This window comes from Rhipicephalus sanguineus, chromosome 1 (assembly GCF_013339695.2).
Source record: "Rhipicephalus sanguineus isolate Rsan-2018 chromosome 1, BIME_Rsan_1.4, whole genome shotgun sequence".
Taxonomy (NCBI): domain Eukaryota; kingdom Metazoa; phylum Arthropoda; class Arachnida; order Ixodida; family Ixodidae; genus Rhipicephalus; species Rhipicephalus sanguineus.
Genome location: NC_051176.1, coordinates 223567514 through 223590220, shown reverse-complemented (window position 1 = coordinate 223590220; position 22707 = coordinate 223567514). Strand labels below are relative to the sequence as shown.

The following is a 22707-nucleotide window of genomic DNA, read 5'->3' as shown; positions in this document are numbered from 1 at the left end:
TAGAGACCACTGGCCATGCTACAGACGTATGTCTAACTGCAACTTTCGTGCTCGTCTATTACAGGTGCAACAGATGGTTCACTTTCCACGTCAGTCTTCAAATGCGCCGACAGAATAATGCGCTTCAGATATTCAAATAGAAGTACCCACACATGCGCCGATATGAATAAGCTTCTTGCATAGGAAACCACATCGAAAAGAACAATTCATAAGCGCTTAATGAGTGCTGCTTCAATATCGCAGTGTGAGTAGAAAATAATGTCCAGGAAACACATTCACAACTTAGTAGAGTCCCTTGTTTGCAATCAGCAAGAGTTGCATATCGATGTTGGTATCCGACTGAGGAACCTGTTTTCTCGTCAGCACGTCGTTGGCAATGTTGGTAAGCAGAACCGGCCGAATACTCAGCACCCCCCCCCCCCCCACACACACACACACACAAAAGCTACGTTCGAGTTGGCCGAACAAAAGTCACCGAGGTGAAAAAAGTGTGTGCCCTTTCGTTGCGGCAGCCTTACAATAGGGTTCGATTATTATCGAATGTCAATTAAAAATTCCCCAAGGTGTGTCTAAACTCCAGAACGGCCAGTGATTGCTGTCAGACTGGCTCAGACAAAAAGAAAAAAAAAATCAGCTGTTCTTCCCGCGCGTGGTCGGTCTTGACATCGCGCGCTTCCCTGCGCCCCCGGCGGGCGCCTTAAACCGAAAACCAGGATGCAACATAGTCAAGTGACAGGCGAGCGGTAGATTATTGCGCCTCACGCGGTCGCCCATCCACCCTGTTCTGCATGATGTGCTGTGTGCGGACGCCTGTTCAATGCCGAGAAACATTTACGGAAAAAACGCCGTTCCCTATGCCGTTCCTACGTAAACGTAACGAGTTACCGTTACAGTTCCACCGATCCTTAATGGAACGGTGGCGTTCCTCCGTTCCTCCGAAAAGGATCTAGTTCCTGGAGCGTCGTTCCTTGGAACGCCGTTCCGTACAGCACTGCAGTAAAGTTTCTCGTTCCCACTTCCTTGCCCACGATGAACACTAATATTTCTTCCCTTGAGCTCACGCACGCACTATTCAAGCCGAAGTTGACTCCCTCTCTTTCTCTCTCTCTCTCTCTCTCTCTCTCTCTATATATATATATATATATATATATATATATATATATATATATATATATATATATACATACACATACATACGGTCCCCCTCTTTCTTCCGAAAGCAAGCATAAAGGGAACTGAGAAAAATAAGATCCATATCTGCCAGAGTGGCCAAAAATGCGAGCATGGTTGGCTTCTGTGCGTTGGCTAAGCATGCGGTGGCCGTATCGGCTGTCGCATTGCGATAGCGCACGCTTGCGTCGTGCGTCCAAGGACCTGCCTCTGCGCATTTATTCCGCGAAATCAGCAATAGCAAAAGAAAAAAAGGACGGTGCACGTGGAGAAAATTGTGGCAGAAAATGGAGAACAACAACGATAACAAACGAAAATAAAAAGAAAGCGAATGACGAAAAAGGAGAGAAGATAAGCAAAAAAAAAAAAAAAAGGCGGAGACGGGGGCGTATATATACAAGTTCTGAAATTTCTTTCCCTACACTGTATATATCAAAGAGGTTTTTTTCAACCTCCTTGGTATATATACACACACACCGAAAAATTGCGACGGCGCTTCGCATAAATTTATGTGCACCGGTGAGCCGCTGACAGCTTGGCCGGCTACATCTTCCCGGATGCCGCTAAATGAGATCTTGAGACTCGAATCAGCTTCAGGTCTTCGACGCGAGGCGGTGGGCTGCTCACGTGTCGTGCCACGCTCAGTCGGGCAGCAGCGTCGAAATATATCAGCATAAAAAAAAAAAAAACGCACGTGCGCACCCAGTCAAAAGAGAGGAGATGAGGGGGACGCGTGTGTAGTCTGCGCATGAAAAGACTCGTAAATAGCGCAGGCAACACTTGCCAAGACAAACATGAGATACAGTGCGGACGGGCAGACAGCTTTTTCGGCAGCACGCGGCTGCCGGAAGCATAGCATTTCTTTGTTGAAATAGGCTTAGCGCGCGCTATTCCATAGTAAAACGAACCAAACCGTACATCGGAGAGCAGGACGACATCACAGAGCGCCGTTCGGCGCTGATATATTCGTGCGTGCCTGTGCGCGTGTTTTATTTCTGTTCCCCATACCGCTTCGCGAATTAGATTGTAGCGCCTGTTTTGGAACAAACTCATTTTGTGTACAGGCGGCAGATAGTCGATGAAATCGCGACGTACGAGTGTGTGTGTGTAGTTTTATCTCTGCTACGTGTTGTACCGAATTTATCTTGCGAATACACACCTCGCATTCTTCATTTATTATTCGCACTTCCCGCGCCTGCGCGTTCCCCTTGCGTCAACCTGAATTCGAAAGCGCAACAACTCAGAGTATCGCTTATAGTTTATAAGACGGAAAGAAGGACATCATCGGCGGACTTCACTTCGACCGTACTTTACCGCTTTCCGTGCGCGGATGTACGACCTATTTATTTACATCAAGTGTGTTTCAATATTTTATTAAGTGACCGCTCTGCAGAAAACTACGGGGGATCTCTTGAACCCTTGCACAGCTATGTATTTGGAAGTAGATAGTCAGACAAAGTTATAAAAAACCCGGCAAACTTGGCTGTAATAACTGAGGTACATGCATATTAAGGAGGAGGAGAATATATAGACGAAGCGAGAATTCATAAGAAAGTAATAAGTAAAACGGGCATAATTAGTTATGCGTTCAGCTTCTTGTGAAACAGTGTCGTACGCGTGTGTCCCGCTTCTTCATATTACCAATTAATAGTGGCATTAATTTAACCTCTAAAAATCCAAGGTAAGCATGAACATATACCTACGTACTTGCACCTCATGTATACAAATGGACAACGTCGGCGTTGTTCATGGAATGAATACCACTTCTGAGTTTAAATCAATCTTCATCGCTGCACTCTCAAGTAATCACGAACGATGAACACTCTTTCACTCGTGATCTATAAAATATATCCGTTGGTGTGCGCGCACGAAATACCCACGTCCGACAATTAGAGAAAAAAAAAACGGAGTGTCAGGTATCACGAGAACTTACATGGCGAATAACGTTGGACGAACGCGATGGGGAAGGGGAATCAATTGCCACGATCACTCGACTACGTCGTGAAAACTATTCGCAAACTCGTTGCTCACTTATACAGGGTGTCCCAGCTATCACGCAATAGTTACAAATATAATTATGACTAATTAATTAAACCTCATTAACGAAAAAAATAGCAGTGGCTACTCCAGTGTACTAGGAACAATATGCAGTACGTTTGCTTCGCGTAACGACGTTCTTCTTTTTTTAAATCGTGCTGCGTGACAGCTGGGACACCCTGTACATTACTCGCAGTGCCGAGGCGTTAGAAAAGACGAGCAAAAAAATAGAAATAAATAAATGCAGCAACAACAGTGTTAGATTGCTGCCTCCACGACATCAGTGAAATCTTTTTCCATGCCGGTGTCATACGTTCGTTAATAATTGCATTACATTTACGTTGTTTTATCATTCCCATAACGACATGGTGGTTTTTGGCATGGAAGGGCGGCATACTGGTGTGTGTGTGTGTGTGTGTGTGTGTGTGTGTGTGTGTGTGTGTGTGTGTGTGTGTGTGTGTGTGTGTGTGTGTGTGTGTGTGTTTTGAGTGAGTGAGTGAGTGAGTGAGTGAGTGAGTGAGTGAGTGAGTGAGTGAGTGAGTGAGTGAGTGAGTGAGTGAGTGAGTGAGTGAGTGAGTGAGTGAGTGAGTGAGTGAGTGAGTGAGTGAGTGAGTGAGTGAGTGAGTGAGTGAGTGAGTGAGATAAGGGGAACGCAGGGAGGTTAACCAGGTTGAGCCCGCGTGGCTATCCTGCAACGGAGAAAGGGAAAGGGGACTGAAATATGAGGCGGAGAAGAGAAGTTCGTGAGTGCTAGCACACGCACAGTGACATAGAATAAGTCAGCGCCCAGTCCGAAAGAAAATAATAACGCGACGTACTCAGTCTGCGAGTGCACGCGCTCAGCAAATGTGGCGGGCGCATTGCCTCGACTAATGTACATAACAGAGTGCCGCTGTACTGACATATGGTTCATTAATTGTATAGGCTCAACACTCGAAACCGCATCAGTGGGATATGAGGTATATATAGGAAAAGACTCCAGCGTAGTTTAAATCGTCTGGCATTACTCTTGAAAGTGAACTTAAATCACACAGGCGTTTTGGTATATATGTCGCCTTCACCATCGAAACGCGATCACGAATCAAACCACGACCTCTTGCGCAGCAGCAAAATCCACTGCGTAGGTTATGAAATTTCGACCAGAGGTTCATAATTTTCGTGGTGTTTAGTGGCGGGCTGAACGGCAACCTAAAGGTCGAACCCTCATTATATATACGTAAGAGGGAGTACACGACATACACTGTTATGTACATAACCTAAGCCAAACGAAATGAGATTTTCATTTTTCGCGCATTCATGGTGGTATCTTGCATTGCGCTCCATCACTTACGGTCCATCCAGTTTAAACCTTGCATTAAATAGGAGGTGATGCGTACCCCTAGACGATTCGCGCGTAAGGGGCTCCCTAGTGTTTTTATTGACTCGCATATACGCACATTAACTGCGCATCTCCCGTACAACGCCACTGCAACGCGGTTACTATATGACTCATTACTATGAGTCATAGTAACCTCGTTAATATGATATGTTTGATTAGTGGATTTTTGCGCACAGCGTAATCATTGACACGCCATTTCCATTTTCTTTCACTCTCCACTCGTTTTTTTTCTTTACATGCGATTCTTGCGTTGCTCCTTCAGACAAATGTCGGCGAGGCACAAGCAGAAAAAGCGGACTCGTTTGGGAAGATAAAGCACGACGTCCTTCTCTCGACAGATCCCAATGATCAAGCTCCTACTTTTTCTTCATCAGCCCCGTTCATCCATCTTCCCCCATCAGGAAAGGAAAAGCACCAAATTGGGGAGCTGGCTTCCCGCGAATCAGCTGGCACGAGACACGGGTAACTGGAGACCGCTAGGAGGACCCCGATTGTCCCGCAGTGGGCGTAAAATGAGGTGGTCTAGGCTGATATGAAAAACAGGAAGAAATGTGTTGTTTAAAGGAACGGCTCCGGTCCTGCCGGTATTCCAGTTAGAGAGTATGGGCGCCTTCGGTCGCTGCAGTAAACGGGTCTGGAGACTACAGGCAACTCGATGTGCAAAATAATTGCTATGCTTGCCGTTGACCGCGGCAGCACAAAAGATGTGCTTTACTCAACCCGCTGGATGGAAGCATCCAGTTTTGGCACGCTAGGCGAGGTGCTACGCGAGAAGGTATATTGGCAAATTGGCAGAAAAGTGAGACGTTTTCTGGGCGCTCGCAGCTGTTGTGAGCAGAGAGCAGAGGCGAGTCGATTTGCTACTTCATTTATGGCGGCACCTACGTACGTGCAAAGTTGTCAGTGAGATATGCCACACAAAATTCAATTTTGCTAGCAGTGGAATGGAACGTTTCACACATTTAGGCCAGCAGTGTGTTCCTCAGCAGGGGACGGCGCGGTAGCAAAATTATGATGACAATATCTCCATAAAATTAGCCCTCCCCCCCTCCACTCCCTTGTGCATGCACGAGTCCTCTTTATGTATAAAATCAATCGCCGCCATCTCCGCCGCGGTCCAGACGCGGTCTTATAAGGTATGTGAAACAGCGGTAAAATTTCAGTTGAGTGGCGAAGGAAAGCTGCAAAGGCGCCTAATCTGTCGCTGCAGAGAGGCGCGTCTCTGAATACTCGAAGGTAAGCGCGAAAATATGAACAAATCCTCATGGCCCAATTTTCTTATCGCCGAAATATTCTGCCTCGCGTCAGCACAGGCAAACACATACACAATGACACATCGAGACGCTGACAAGTGATTGGAAGGTATTATTCGGTCCTCCCGACAATGAAATTCCGGCACTATTAGTCTAACTAAACAAAGCACCACAAAGGTATGATTGCCCATCAGACAAGGATCCTTAAGGAGAAACCTTTTCCGCTATAAGCTCCCTCCCCCAATGCTTCAAAATTCTTTTCAGTTTGGTTCAAATACGAACAGTCGCGCTTAATATGACTTGCAACATGGGAGCGCGTGGCATCATGAGTTCAAAGATTGCGCATGGCTTGAACTTGTTTTCATTTCAGCAACTAAATGATATTTTCTTATTTGGAACCATCCCCGAGTGCGAGAACAGCGTTTAGTTATGGAAATAAGGGCTAACGGAAGCCATGGGCAGTCTTTGAACTCGTGAGGTCACGCGCTCCCGTGTTTCAAGTCATAATGAGCGCGACTGTACAGATCTGTGTAGCATACACGCATACCTTGACGCCATCACAAATGCTATGTGGGGTGGCGCTAAAACATGAGAGACATAGTAGAAGTGCAGCAGCTCACTTCAGTGGCAGTCGGGGCAAAAGCGGCTGATTTCTCGCGCTTCTAACGAAATAGTCATGCGGAAGTGGCTGTAGACAATAGTTGGGCTAGTTGGTAATACATTTTTTGTTCAAATTTACAGCGCTCAAACGGAGGGGACGTAGGGGAAAAAACACAACACAAGCGCTGGTTACTTTCAACTGGCGATTCATTTTAAGACACAAAGAATATATACATACACGCAAAAAAAGTCACAGCTTCGCCGCAAGGGCGAAGCAATGAATGCGATAGCAAGAAACTGATGCTATACGAAGTGAGGCTCGCCAATGGATACTCTCAGTTTGAACAGCGCTCCTGTTGCAAAGGCGGCCAAAGCAGCGAAGGAAACTAGAGTGCACGCTTCAAGTGTCGAGCTGTGACACTTGATAGTTCGCGCTCATCTTCTGTTTATTCGTTTAGCGACGTCCCTTGAGCTCGAGTGACTTTCGTACGCTCCGTAACATGAGCGCGGACATCACGGTGAAAGCGTGAAACATCCCTCTTCCCCTCAGCACGAGAAAACCGCGCGAGCAGACAGCGGAAGGGCAAGGTTCTCCCTGCGCAAACATAACAAGAAGCGAGCGCAGTTACTGTGTCACTCCCCCACCTTTCTATTTTCCATTTTCCATCAAGAACCTCTTCTCGCCGACGACTTTTAAATCCACCCGTCGCGCTCCTAACGCCATCTCGCTGGTAATGAAGAAACGCTTATAAGCGCCTAGCGTCTCTGAGTCCGTCCACCGGTAAATGGTGTGTATATAACGCTCGCCGTTAGTTACGTGGAGGATCTGCGTTTCGTGGCGTAGTGGATAGCGCCACTCGCTGCGGAGCAAGCGGTCCCTGGTTCGATTCCGCGCTTCGGAAGCATATTTCTGAATTATTTTTCTTTGGGGCTTTTATATATATATATATATATATATATATATATATATATATATATATATATACATATACATACGGTGCATGACGGGCGACGGCAAAATTCAGCCGAGACTGTCCATATAATTGCTATCGCAATGAAAGTCAGACGTAAGTAGATGAGCTGGCGGTCAACTATGAGACACAAGAAAAGAAAAAAAGAGAAGAAAAAATAAAACGTTCGTTTGAAGGATATGCGCGGTAAAGCCTGCAAATCGCGTAAACATTGTGTTGATTAGCTGGGCTTCTTTTTCTTGGAATGATATCGAGGTTCGGCTTAGACATAACACATTATCTTTGTTGATGTACAAGGCCTCCACGAGTTCTCCATGGCAGATTGAATCCGGAGTGTAAACAGCACTTTGTTCTGACGGAAAAGGGGCTTGTGTTGTGTTTCTTCCGCTACGTCCTATCCATTTGATGGCTGTAGACGTCAAATACGTAGTTATGCAAATGGTTACAGTATACGCAAAGCACACTGTAGAATTGGCCTCCAGCAGGAACGTCAACGAAAATGAAGCATGTATTTAGCTGTTTCTTGTTTCACGTGGCCTGACGTATATTAGCGCGAATCATGCCGAAACGAACGAGATACGTGGGACCGTGCTTTCATTTAAAAACAAAACTGCCAGACCTGTCGAACTAACCTGTAAATAAGTTTCAGGGACATGTCGAACGAACCACAACGCGACCGCAGCACACGCGACCGTCATCCATGCATGGGCGACCATTTAAATGTGCAGTTCCGAAGCCTACACGTGCGCGTCGGTTAAAACAGCGACAGGTGGTAGATTCAGAAGTAAAGCGGCTGTGCGCTTTCGGTGGCGGTGACACATGCCAAGAACTATTACGGCGACCTTGTTTTCTTTGTCCAATTCAATCGATTCCAGAAAATGAAACAACGCTGCGCGCCTTTGTGCACGCCGCTTTTTGACAGTTATTGCACCGACCTAGAGAAACGGGACTGCGGAGGTCAGGCCGTCTGATCCTCCGCGATGAATCAAAAGCGACGATGAAATCGCGCCGGGGGATTTTCAGAGGCGTTCTCTCAATTTCGCTGAGTTTCAGCCAGCGTCCATTGCCGCACTGTAAGCACCCGACTGTTTATACATCGGATGCTTTCTCAACTTTGCGCTCGGTGACGCCCACTGAAAGTATCTTGGAAACGGCAAATACCTCTGTGTGTATTTTATTTGTCATCATCTTATTCAGTCAGACAGTACCACTGGGATACGGCGGCGGTCATCCTCTCGTCCACTTTATGGGGTATATATGTGCATTTAAACCTAGGAGTGTTAGTCAGCGCTACAAATGGCACTTTATACGCTTGCTTCATCTCTTGGGTGAATTTAGCAAGGGCTGACTTCTGGCCTTGTTGGTACGACATATCTGTGTAAGTGTTCTCCCTTCTTGTCCCGTCTTGATAATTCTGCGCTAAACACTTCAGATATCTTGGATGAGTTCTATCACCGTTCTCTCCGAATAAGTCAGCAGCAACTTGCTTGCATTCACCGTTTCCATACTAATCTCGCCGTGGCAGCTTTCCAATTCAAACACTTTTCCAACTTCCGTGCTTGCCTCGTCCACTTGAAATGAAATAATCGCACTTCCACAAATTGTCAGATTTGTGAATTACGCTTTAGTCCTGAAGAACCCAGCCTTGGTCGCAAGAAGTAATTCCGTTCCGCCGTTGGAAGTGTCAAGAAATTTTGCTTATGAATTCGGTACACACGCTATATTTATCAGATGACAGTTTACGTTCCTTTCAGTTCAACGGTACATCTCGGCCTGTCTTGCCTTCTGCACAGTTGGTATATATGTGTGTGTGTGTGTGTGTGTGTGTGTGTGTGTGGTGTGTGTGTGTGTGTGTGGTTGTGTTGGTGTGGTGTGTGTGTGTGTGTGGGTGTGTGTGTGTGTGTGTGTGTGTGTGTGTGTGTGTGTGTGTGTGTGGTGTGTGTGTGTGTGTGTGTGTGTGTGTGTGTGTGTGTGTGTGTGTGTGTGTGTGTGTGTGTGTGTGTGTGTGTGTGTGTGTGTGTGTGTGTGTGTGTGTGTGTGTGTGTGTGTGTGTGTGTGTGTGTGTGTGTGTGTGTGTGTTTCCATTTACTCTGGGCCCCTTTGTCTTTGAATACAACAGGAACAACTTTTATTTAAACTGTTTTTATATTCTGCTCTTATAAAAACCTGTGTAGCCGAACCTCTTGGCCAATAAGTTCGCGGAGGACCACGAAGTTGTGTTTTCTCACCTCTCTTACGCATCGCCCATTAAAAAAAAAGAAAAAGAAAAAAAAAAGGAAACCTATTCAGTATATAGTCAACAACATAAGGCTGTGGTTAACGTGAGATCCGATCTTCTTCCGATGCAGGATCGAGAGTGATGGCACTGTTTGGGCGTGCCGAGGGTTGCGGCACGCCAGGAGGCTACGGCCCGGAGGCGTCGAGGCCCTGCCCGGCTCCCTGAGCCCGGCGGTCGTCGCGCCATGCGGCAGCAAAACCAACGCTGGCGGTGGCCAGGATGGCCCAGCGGACCTTCATGCAAGGTTCCGGGTGCCCGGCGACTGTTAGCTCGAAAAGGTATGTGATACTAATACAGTTATGTTCGGGATCTAACGGATACATTAGCGAAAAGGCAACGGATCTATACACGAAGCGCGCCTTTCGCTGCACTTAGCAAAAGCTGGTGGGCACGCTGCCACTATGAGAATAGTAATAATAACTGTTGGGGTTTAACGTCCCAAAACCACGATATGATTATGAGAGACGCCGTAGTGGAGGGCTCCGGAAATTTAATGTGCATTTAACGTGCACCTAAATCTAAGCACACGGGCTTCAAGCATTTTAGCCTCCATCGAAAATGCGGCCGCCGTGGCCGACATTCGATCCCGCGACCTGCAGGTCAGCAGTCGAGCGCCATAACCACTAGAATACCATGGCGGGTACCGCCACTATGAGAAAACAGTATACCAGAGCTTAATGAAACACAATCACAGCCATGAAAGTTATGCAAAAAGCAGCACTACATACTGCTTCTCTGCGCGTTTTACAGCGAAAGCTGTTATGAGATCACAACAAGGGCCGTTTTGGCGCCGTAGTTGTCCACCGCCGCCGCCGCTGCCGCCACCGCCGCCGGTGTCCGTAACCACTATCGCTCGAAATAAGAAAAAAAACTAAATAAGAAAAAAAATTCCAGGATGGAACGAGAAACCTGGGCCCTCTGCGTGTGAGCCCAGTATTCAACCTCAGAGCCATGCCGGTGCTTGAAACTGCCTTGCAAAATGACCCTATACAGGCTTCATGTCGGGAAGGAACCACATTAACATATGCAATGTAGCGTGGTACAGGAGTAAAATAACAACCAAGTGTCACACAACGCGAGTTCTGTAAGCAGGCGTCACACAATGCCAATTGCGCAACGAGTTGGTTGTTGAATGCTTCCGACCCATACAAAGCTCTGCCATAATTCATCGTCATCAGCCACAGCATCAACAAAGTGCACATTTGCCTTACAGGTGTTTAGCAGTTACTACTATTCTGCGCAGAATGAAGAAAAATTGCCTAGTGGCTGCTTCCCGACTTCACAAAAATTATGATGATTTATAACGTAGTGGGTTCCTCGCAAGTGCACTTCTATTGGTTGCCAAGGAAGCCCATAAGGCTCCCATGGTCCATTTGCTCAGGGTCTCAACAAGGTTAATTCCCTCTATCTATCTCTTTCTCACGTCAGCGTATGTTATAAAGCGTGGCGGGAGAATGAAATAACGACCGGTCGTCACATAATGCGATTACGTAACTAGTGGGTCTTTTAAAACTTCCAACCCATTACAAAGGGATCAGCCATAATTCTTCATCGTCATCAACCGTCGCACCAACAAAGTGCATAATGCCTTACAGATGGTACCTCGCTTCTCCGCAGTAATGTTGTGGTGGGTGCTTCCCAACTTCACAAAAATTATTATTTGTGGCGTAGTGGGTACGTTCCTAGTGTACTTGTATCAGTAGCCACAAGAGAGTTTATAACGGGCTCTAGAAATGCCGCTCTTCGAGCTTTCGCTGTGACTGTGCTGCGCTTTCCGCGCAGGCCTGGCGTTTTTATCTTGCGCGCTGAGTAGGTTGCGTGTATGCAGCGATTTCTCGATCGATTATATACCTGACACTTGCCGCCTCGTCGATGGCCACTCGTATTGACTGCTTTGACGCCAAGTTTCAAAGCAGGAATTAAAAGCCGCTTCCACGCAACCTCTCGTCGAATAAGAGCACGTGATAAGACAATGACAGATAATGTGCGATGAGGTATCGTACTGGTGTGACGGCCATTCTGAAATATGGAACAAACAGCATCACCGGCCGGCAGTGCGTTCTGCTGCTACTGGTCCAATCTTACCAGCCGCTGGAGTTTGTTTTTGATGCTCTGGATAGTCGGCCCCTCGGTGTTCTGTTTTCCTCCGCATCCTTTGATAAACAACGGTAGTTAATTTCCAGTTTGCGCGTAGGACCAATTGACCTTGTTTATACCACTTTGGCTGTCCGGAAAACAACCGGCCTCCAGATAAACAAGTTTGGTTTTGGTTTTGGTTCTTCATAGCGGTGCATAACTTAGGCTATCATGCACCAACTATACACAATTGCAGGCGGACGTACAAAAAAAAAAATAACGCACAATTAACTCGACGTTTCGCCCGGGGACCGGTCTTCATCAGCAGTGAGTCTATACGCACACTCACCTTTGACAACGAACGGTCCCCGGCATAAAAGTCGAATTGAATCCGTTTTTGTACGTGCGCCTGCACTTCTTACAGGTTCAGAACTACTCGATCTCAAAGAAATTATTTCATTCACACATACATATAATCAACGAAAAGAACCGAGGCTCTCGATTGTCAATTTCCGGTAGTGAAAAAAAGAAAAGCCAAGACAGGAAGGAGCACGGGGTAAATGACTTGTTTTTATTAAAGTGAAATGTAGAAGCGATAAAGGCAAAGAAATTGTAAGTTGACGGAAGATCAACTAGCCGCAGGAGATATCTGAAGCCAAACCTCCGCATTGCGCGTGCTACTCTGTCGCTAGTTATTATAAACCGCGCTTGATATTAATGTGAAGCCAGGAGCGTGCAAAAGTGACATCAAGTGTGACAGTATGAAACGGTGTTCTTGTAGAATATCCGACGTTACGCTGCATAGACGACACGCTGGATTGGGCACATTAAAGCCCAACGGCACAATGGAAAACAAAAACAGGTACGCTGCCACAATCAGTAATCTAGCTACAGTTTCAGCGAATGCCGGAATGGTCTACGTTTAACATACAGGGCGGTAAATGCCCCTTGCCCCGTATACTCTCTCAGACCGCATAGAGGCACATATTTCATGTCAAATCACTCCACTTCCTAAATCATTTGCAAGCGTTGCTTAGCAATGGCTGTACACGCAAGAGTGCGAAAGCTGTGGCGCTGCCGTACCGTGCGCATATGAAATGGTCAAGGACATAGCCGGAAATTGCTTTGGGGGGAAGCGGGTGCAAATTATTTGCGTACGTTTATGTGTGTATTTGTATGTTTGCTTGTGTATATGCGCATGCAAAAGTGAAAATTTTGGGGGAAGGGCGGGGGTAGTGTTGAAGCCACCCTGGTCCTGCGCGAGGATACTTCCGGCACAAAGTCAGCCTGCCCCGTGCTGAGAAAGTCCCCCCCCCCCCCCCCAATACCATTCTCACTCCGCAGTGAACTGTCGAGGTACAGGTGAACGTTACTAGATTAGGTCTAGTAACGTTGGTACAGTTCGCGTCGCAGCCCCGCGCCAGCTACGTTCAGAAACTTCGTATAACGGGTAGGCTGGGGGTCCCGCGTTCCGACAGCGGTTGCTGCGAATCTGTGAAGAGCCAAAATGGTAATATCGCAAAGAAAAAAACAGAAGAAGAGTTGCCCGAGACGAGGCTTCACAAAGCTGAGCGCTATAGCGTGCACTCATCGTCTTATCAGCGGTCGCACCGCGCGCCCCGGCTTTGCATATTTTACAGCATTATTCATAACCACCACGGCCGTGCGAACCAAAATTATTTGTTTTTCTTTTTTACATCATCGCTCATCTAGCCGCAATATTAATCCACCTAGTGTAGGGCGGTCCGGACGCATAATCGGTGCGAAACCTCGTCGCTTCGACCCGCCCTCGCGATTTAGCCGACTTGCCCGTTTTTTTTGTTCCCTTCTCGCCCTCGCCCGCCCCTCGTCCTCTTATTTTTGCGAAACTTGGTTTTACGCGTCCGCGGAGAACTACTCCTAGGAGAAAATGACTTTCTGAAGTTAATGACTCCGCACTTTGGTGGCGCTTCCAAGTGATTAATTAATTTTATCTCTCTTATCTCTCAATCAACTAAATATGCAAAAAATTTAAGAAATAGCTAGTATACTCTATTAATAGCGTGATCTTGCTATACGTGCGTCTATATACACAAGCACAGTCGATAAAACTTACGCAGAAGAACAAGCTCGTCACAGATGTCACGGTTCGCTGTAAGAGTAGTTTTTCTCTTCTTTTTTTTTTCTTTTTCTTTCCTTTGTTTACTTGTTGGTGGATGTACTTCGTCGTTCATCAAATAAAAAAAAAAGGCGCTTCTCTGTGGCGGGGTGCGTATAACCTCGTATGTTCCCAAAGTTTCTAAAGGCATTTTCGCCCGCTTCGGTTTATTCTGTTTTGTTGGTTTCTTGCCGTTGTGAATAAAATCTAGCCCCTCTCTTCATCCTATTTTTTCTCGCTTATCACACGGCGAGAATCTCGCTCTCCACACACAGCCCCGACATGTGGCGCTCCAACACACGGAGTATTGTTGGCGATATGCCAGCTTCGTGCAGAACAATGTGACTATAGTTTTCTTAAACGCGTAAGTTAAATAAAAAGAGTAGCGCTTCCGCCACAAGGTTCGATATCTGTCGAGAAAGTACTTTGACCGTACGTTTGTATACTAGATACTGAGTCCCTATGGGTTACCCTGATTCTCACACACACACGTGCATACATACCGTAAGTAAATTGAACAAATAGACATTAATGACCGAGAATAGTGCCACGTGCGTTTCTTATTATCACTTTTGCTGTACTCGGTTTTCGCCCACAAAGACTGTCAGCAACGCTAAGCGCAAACCGAACCTCATTGTTCGAGATGCTTCGCGATTATTGTAGATCGTTTTGTTGAGATTACGCGCAAGACGCGAACACTCGAGCTTATTCTAGAACTTGCGCGACAACCAGCGATAACGCTGGAATATTCGACGGCACGTGTATAAATGCCGACGCGCTTCACCGCTTGTCAGTTGATCGACGGTCGACGCTTTGTTCGCCGCTATCAGTGCATACTGTGTGTATTGCTGTAAATTAACTTTCCGTTTCCCGGCCACAAGTTCGGCCAAATAAACAGTTTCATCTTGAAAACGCCGACTGCTGTCTTCGTCGACGTCACGACCACGTGGAAATAGTGAGAATTAAGTGAATGCAGCCGCTCACGTGGTCCATTGTAACCGAGTAATAATTACTCACAAACTTACAGCACGATTAGTTGCTGCACTGTTAAAAAAGATCGGTGCGAAAAAATGTTCACTGAAAGCAGCCATCTCCGGGTCAGTTGATGGGCACAAAAAGCCTGACTCGCAACTACAGACAACTTAGAATAAATTTAAAACCGATGCGTTATCTGAAATTGATCGTCCTTTATGAAGACGGACAAGGAAAAAAGATTAAAATGAGGGAGGTTTGCCCCAAGTTGCGCAAACTTGGCACATGGAAGCTGGTTTATCCTCAGCTCGTCCTGCTGCAGCACGGGAATCACAACTCCGGCGGCGATTGGATCCAGCGTGCTCGGCCGAAGAAGCGGCCGCCAAGCGACGGCGACGGGCGGATCCGGAATACGCGCGAAGCTTGCCACTCCGAATGTGTTGAAATCGCTGTCCCTGAGCCACGGTGTAAGAAACTGTGGCGGTTGCTATGGCGACGACTCGGCGGCGGCTGCTCCTCGGTGCGGCAGAAGCTTGGCTATTTTTAGCACAGGTGGTGCGCAGCTGTGCCACTTGCAGCGCAGCAGGGTTTTTCTGTTAACGGACTTCTTACCGCTAGCTTTAACAGCTTCGCTGTTAAAAAAAGAAACGAGACGGATATGCCCACAAGTGTTGAAGCTAGGGCGAGTTGGTTTGTCGTACTTGAACTGGTAAAGCGCATCACGGGAAAGAAGAATGCCTAGCCCGCCAACACAAAAGGACAGAGCGCTTACTTCCAACTGATTTTTACTGGCAAATTGCATCAAATATGTAGTTTTGCGCAAGCATACAAAAGCACCCGAGCGTAACGCCAAGATGAGACAGCACCATCGTAACGTCACAGACCAAAGTTTCATAGACGGCTCGCCTGATGCCGCGACTGTGGATGTTCCCTTAAGTTTGATCAGTGTGAAGTGTTGAAAAAGCACCCGTCACAGATCACGCGGGAAATTACAGAAGCGCATTCTATAGCAAGGGCCGTGGAATCACGTGCATAAGCGCCCCTTCATTGGCCTTATCTGGACATGAAATGTCCTTCCTTAATCAGGTGAACCGTCTATGAAACTTTGTTCTGTGACGTTGCCATGGTGCTGTCTCATCTTGGCGTTACGCTCGGGTGTTTTTGTATGCTTGCGCAAGACTATGTATTTAATGCAATTTGCCAATAAAAATCAGTCGGAAGAAAGCGCTCTGTCCTTTCGTGTTGGCCGGCTCGGTCGTTTCTTCTTACCCGTGATGCACTGTACCAGTTCAAGCACGAAACAGATTACGGTTTAGAAAGCAATCCTCCAAACTAAATGTGAACGCACTCGCGTTCAAAACACAGTGCCTATCGCACACGTATGCATAGCACTCCAGAGGCCGCGTTCCCTGCAGTCTGTACTATCGTCTGACGCCCCGACAATTGACATCGACTCAGTAGCCCGTGACGGCGGAACGCAGAGGCCGATCTATATGGTCCACTTAACGGGAGCGGCAGACTGCTCAGAATGCAGTTCGCGCGAAGCACGAGAAGTAAACGGGTTTCCTTCTATTGTTTAACGCACAAGGGAAGGCATGCTCAGTGACACGCAGACCGAGTCTCTGCGCTCGTGGACCTTCGAAAGGCTCGCGAGCCTTTCTAGCGTGGCTATCTGTCGCGACAATGGCGATGTTACTCATTACGGCAGCCGGCTTTTGACGCGTCGTCGCCTCTGTATTCCCATGGTTCTGAAGGAATGAAAAAAAAAAAAGAAATAATAAAAAATTTCTTTTATAAAGGCAGGGAGGCCGCCGGCTTTGGTACAGACTTCCTTAACGTTCTCAGCTTCACGCCAGCGTTAACTCAGCGAGAAAGTGGTTGATTCTGTCGTGTTTTTCTTCCCCTCAGCAGATACATTGAGCAAGAAGAATAGGGTAACCGAGGTGTTTTTTTTTTTATCAGCTACAACAATATGAAACAATACTGCAATAATGTCTGGAAAAATACTGGCGAAATATCCCGTATGTATTAATTTTCTGGCTTCATTGTCTGTTCGCTTCACATGCTTGTAAGGACAGCACTGCTTTTGGGAACTGTTAGCAACGTTCCCTTTTGCTGGCCAGCATTTCCTGCCTGCAGCATGCGCGTTCGAATCGTGGAAGAAGCCAACAGTCGAGGCCACTAAATGGCGATATTTGCGGCAAGTACACCACGCACTGGCGAAGGCGGATATTTAAATACTGGCAGTTTCTAATATTATTTCATACTACATCCATCACTAAGTCACTTGCGTTAGCAACGCAAATGCTATATAAATAGCCAGTAAATTGCCCCGGTGAAATTCCTCAAAAGGATTTGCCTAAGTGAAATGACTCGCCTCATTTTATCCCGACGGAGGATATACGGATCCATTTATCGCAATTTCTACACAGGCGTATGCCGAAGAGCTTATTATCGAACCAGGTTGCTTTTCTAGGCTTGAATCTGACCGGATACCGTTGCAGGAAATAGGGGTTTAGCTTGGCTTTTTCAAATTCCGAACGTCGACTCGGAGCGGATCAGAAAGGATCAAGAGAATTAAGAGAAAGATAAAAAAAAAAAACAAATTTGAACGAGTCGTCACATAGCGACTTTTCGTTAAAGTTTGAGTGTTCTGCTCCGTGGCCCCTCACTCCCCCCTCCGCTAAAAAAAGCGAAAGGGGGTTAACATCGCGTGGTTTTGTTCCCACAAAGCAAGGAAGCTCCGTGATGATACGCAAGGTGCTGCCGCTCAAAAAAAAAAAAAAGGAACTAATAAACAAAAATGCGGCATGAGTCTGCGGTTGCACGCGCGTGTGGCAGGCTAATCGATGGCCCGTAAAACTATGGTTAGGCTTTCAAGCGCCGCTGTGCCACAGTGTAACCATTGCAGCTCTGGGACTGCAAATTGAGCATACTCCGGGTAAGCAAAACACGCTTAAACAGAAATGCCGGATAAACGGAATGTCAGTATAACAATTTTGGTATGGCACCTGCAAGCACAATGTTTACTAACTTGAGTTAAGCAGAGCCTATATATTTCTTCTAAATAACTCAGGTTTAACTGAACCCGAAGAACGACGTTAAAATTAACGAAAACTTCGCCAGCAAAGTAATGATCCCAAATTTAGAAGGTAGCAGTATACGGAGTCAGTAATTTGTTTCAGTCAGCTTGCCGCTGCTGTATCGTTCAAATCACCCGGAGCGAGCGATCACAGTTGATACATTTGTTATTTGCTCTGAGGAGACCGTTGAAAAATACCAGCGTCGCTCGTTGGAGGCTCTGATTCTATAGCAATGATATTACCGCTGCAGTTCGCGTTACTGTTTGGGTCAAGACGGCAAGCGATTAAGTCGAAAGTCTGCAGCGCGATCTTAAGCGCGGTGAGTGCGCAGAATTGCTAAGAATCCTTCCGGCTACAAGCACCACATTTGCGCAATAGAAGCTACAATATTAAAGGCAGAGTGCAATTAATATTTTTTTTTACCGCAATAACATTAAAACACGAACACACTTATAGTAGAACGACTCTTGGTGAATTAAACTTCAGATAAACATTCTTCCTCCAGCAAGGTAACGTAATATCTTTACCATTAACACTGTTAACGACAGCACACCCTTAAGCATATAATAAACGAGCGAGGAGTGCATCCTCCTTTTTCATTCACGATTCCCCTGCCGCGTAGTTTTCTCTAGTATATGGGCATCTCGTTGGCCTGTTGCATCCCGGTCAGCATGATCAACCACGCAATCAAACAACAGGCAGCTTTAGCTGGACGTCCGCAGCAGCTTTGCAAACGCGGGCTGCCAGCCATTTCCAGCGGAAGACTGCGCCCACAGAGCTGCTGCGTACGCCCAACTAAATCTGTCCAGCGACGCAAGGAGGCGAAGGCACTACAAGAATATTGACAGTTTGCATAGGTCGGCAAACTCGCTCATGAGTCGACTAACTCAGACTCCGATCGAGCCGTGAGTCTGAGTGAGTCCTGGTGAATAATATTTTGGCAAGTTTAAGTCCGAGTGAGTCCGGCTGAGGAAAATTTTGGTGACTCGAGTCCGATTGAGCCCTAACTGCAAAATATATTCCACGAGTGAGTCTGAGTGAGCTCCACACTTTCTGCCGACCTATGACAGTCTGCACGCGCCCGAGCCTGTCTGCGTGTGACGCGTTTCATTGTTGCGTCGATTTCGTTAACGGGCCAGCGCAACGTAGACATTATCACACCGTGTTCAGAACATGACACACGTGCGAAGCCAACAAAAATACACAGAGAGATTATTCATTCTTGTTTTTTGCTTTTAGAGAGAGAGAGAGAATTTATTTACAGAAAGGCAGAGAGGTCGGCCTGAGCTATAGTTTGCTCTGGCCTGCTACTCTACACTGGGGAGGGGGGACAGGGGAGCGAAAGAGTGATGAATGACGATGGTAAGGTAGGGAGATGAGAATATAGTTTGTGACGCTGGGGCAAATCTAAAGACGTGCATCCAGTCCAGTGGCTTGTAAGAAGGCTACGACTGCTTCTATGACCACACTTGTGCTGCTGACGTCAGGCCAAGGACCTAACACAACCTCATCGGTTATAGGCCTACTATGATACTGCCCAATCGATGAGATCAGTTTTTGTCGTTCTCGTGCGTACGCTGAACAGGCGCAAAATATATGTTCAAGTGTCTCTGGTATCCGACAATGACCACAAACGGGACCAGTGTCACTGCAGCCGATCAAGTGGGCATAGCGTCTTGTGAATGCCACACCAAGACGAATGCGGTGAATGATGCATGTCATATTTCGCTTCAGCTTGTGAGGCATACGAAACGTCATTTCTGGGTCCCATTTATGAAGCCGGTTGTGCCGGCGTTCTGGTTTGTTCCAATGCTCCGAAGTGGAGGTGCGCATTACTTGCCGAAGTAAGGCGTTAGTGTCTGCTCGCGAAAACGCAATGCACACTTCCGGGGCATTATGTAAAGCTGTTTTAGCTTCGGCGTCAGCCTTTTCATTCCCCATCACGCCACAGTGAGCAGGTATACCCACTGGAATGCTACATGATGTCCATTTTTAATAGCATTGCCAAGAAGCTCAGCAATTTCTATCGATAAGGTATGATACGGGCCTTGTATCATGATGCAATCGATGGTTTGGAGAGCAGCTTTGGCATCACAGAATATCGTCCATCTTCGAGCGGGCTCTGCGGAAATGAATCGTATTGCTTCCCGAATAGCAACAAGTTCCGCAGCAGTTGAAGTGGTCTTGTGATCCAACTTGAAACTTCTAGCGACGCTCATTTGCGGAATGACAAAGGCTGCGGCGGAAGCACGTGAGGTGGTAGATCCATCAGTGTATACGTGTGCCGCACCGCCATACATTGTATAAATGTGCAGGAGGGTAAGTTGCTTTAGGCCGATAGATGGTACCAGGGACTTCTTCGTAATCCCAGGTATCTGAAGCCTAACAAGCGGTCTAGGCAGAACCCACGGAGGTGTCACAGGAATAGATGTTGGAGAGAATCTTGATGGCATAATGTGCCGGTTCAAACTGCGATTAAAAAAAAAAAAAGAAACTGGTGCGTCTTTCACAACCACCAGCCACGGCCGCGAGTGGTGCTGGCCAGCACCTCAAAAGGCTACGTTATAAACACATGTGCATGGAGAGAGAGAAGTGAACTGAAAAAAACGAAAAGAAAAAGAAAAGACTGCTGATAAACGAAACTTCGGATAAAATGAACACATTTTTCACTCCATTCGAGTTCTGTTTAAGCGGAGTCTACTGTATACATAAATATGTGAGAAAGTGTATACGAACGGACAGTCGTCGCCGTGTAGATATAGATCACCGCACGTTTCGTGCGGATTTTGTGGTTTTTCTCCGTCGCCACTCACCTTCCGATCACTCCACCACCGCACTTGGGAGCAGAAATCTTTTTTTTTTACTTTCATGTGCCGTTACGCTTTCGAGAAAATGAAGCTTATCGCTGATATTTCGTATAATTAAGTCCAGCCTTAATTAAGAAAAAAAAAAAGAAGCACTTAATTTCCTCTGTGCTGTCCTTGCCTTCACAGTCTGCCGGCTTTACGCAGGGTCCTGTGTCCTTCTGGCAAAGCGAATCGTGGTGACAATTTGTTTGCCGTTCGAGCGTTTTCTATGTTTGATAACCTCTACATAAAGATAAATTTTCACAGCTCTTAATGAACAAAACTGCCGTTATTTGATCTTGGCTGGTCGATAAATTCGAGCAATTCGATGCCCGTGCTGTACATTACGTAGCCGAACTATAATGCACTGAACAATAAAGTTGTTGCGAAAGTTACGCCAACACATTATTTCACCCTCTTGCCCCCCCCCCCCTTCCCCCCCCTGCACAGGGGCTTGTTGAAACTTAAATTGGTTTTTGAAGAGAGCCATGACCTCTATCAGTGGCTGCGAGCAGCCGTCAGAAACCTCGGACTTCTCGACACGTTAAGAGAGTCCTCCTTGACAGTCTCTCATGATCGCCGTCTTAAATCTGTCAACCAGAACGTCACAGTCATCCTGTCATTTCTTTCGAGGTCGTACTACTACTTCGAAGTCAGCGTGAATTGCGGTTAGTGCCAGTTACGGCAAAAGTTTACCAGTCTGTCCCCACATTTCCCTTCTTTCTTATTCGTACGAGAGCGTGTTTGTATGTAAGCGTGCGCACGCCACGTGCGCGAGTCGCACCGTATAGGAACTTATCGTATCCAGCCATCGTTGCAGTGACCATCAGCATGACCCAGCTAGCGTCGTAGACCAAAGAGTCTTGAATAACGGTCCTTTGTTTCCTCGCGCCACGAAACGGGCCCGTTGACAGCGCCACGAGCTCTCTCGCAGGCGCTCACCTCGCTCCGGAGCGAGCCCCGATTGCGGGCCTTGGAAAAGGCGCCGCATCACACTCGCTGCGAAAACTGTGGCTGACCTCGTACCGTGCATTGCGTAACCACGGCGGCCGTCGTGCAGGACGACAAACCGGCTGTTGAGCGATCGAACGACACACGCTTTCCCCAACGATGCGTCTGGCATAACAGGCACGCATCGCGTCAAGTCAGTAACGATGGCTCGTATGCTGCCGCCTACACGACGCTGTGTTTGCCTTCTGCAGACGACGGATATTGAAGCGTTGTCAGCTATAACAACGCTTCCCAGAACGCAACTATGTTAATAGCGCACCGAGTACGGGTTGTTGGAGGTTCGGTGCGAGGAATTTCTGGGCACTGCGGTGTGGTGACGTAACTGCCTCGCGTGACAGCACTGGCAGCCTCATCGTTCAAACACTCTCGGCGCTGGGTATTGCAGCCTGATCGGTAAAGGGATGCGCAGCCCTCTGTTTCCAAGCGCCGTGTCACCAGAGTGCCACGGTTCAGATCGCCGTAATTCTGTTTTTCTTGTTGTAAGTCTTTATCATTTTTTTCTTTTGTGCATGCGTGTAAGCTTCCGTTACAACACATACGAGTTACAACGTGAAAGAGAGAGAGAGAGAACTCTTTACTGAAAAGCAGAGAATTTAGCCGGCGTATAGAAATCGCTGACTTGCTATACTCTGCATGGGGAAGGGGATTGGACACTGAAAGACAGGAAGAGATAAAAAATAAAGTAAGATTAAAATTGGATGAAAAATAAATAAAAATCAGACCGAGTTTTCTGGCTCTTGGGCGGGGACGTGCACTGGTAGAGTCTTTCATTGTGCGCATGCAAGGTACAACTAAAATTTGTCTAGCTGACCAATACTACCTAAATATGTAAGCAGAAATTTCATCGCACGCCTCTGTTGCGTGAGGCAGGCTGAAGGGCTTAAGACACAGTCAA

At 47.0% G+C, this 22707-nt stretch overlaps 1 protein-coding gene across 2 annotated transcripts in view; it reads left to right on the top strand.

Annotated features, from left to right (window-relative positions):
• Positions 1 to 22707, top strand: part of LOC119373162 (uncharacterized) — a 173608-nt gene that overhangs the window by 94652 nt on the left and 56249 nt on the right. For both annotated transcript variants that reach the window (XM_049419775.1, XM_037643188.2), the window contains exon 2: positions 9758 to 9965. In XM_049419775.1, coding sequence (XP_049275732.1) covers positions 9872 to 9965 — 94 coding nt within the window. In that variant the 5' untranslated portion in view covers positions 9758 to 9871. The remainder of the gene's footprint in view (positions 1 to 9757; positions 9966 to 22707) is intronic.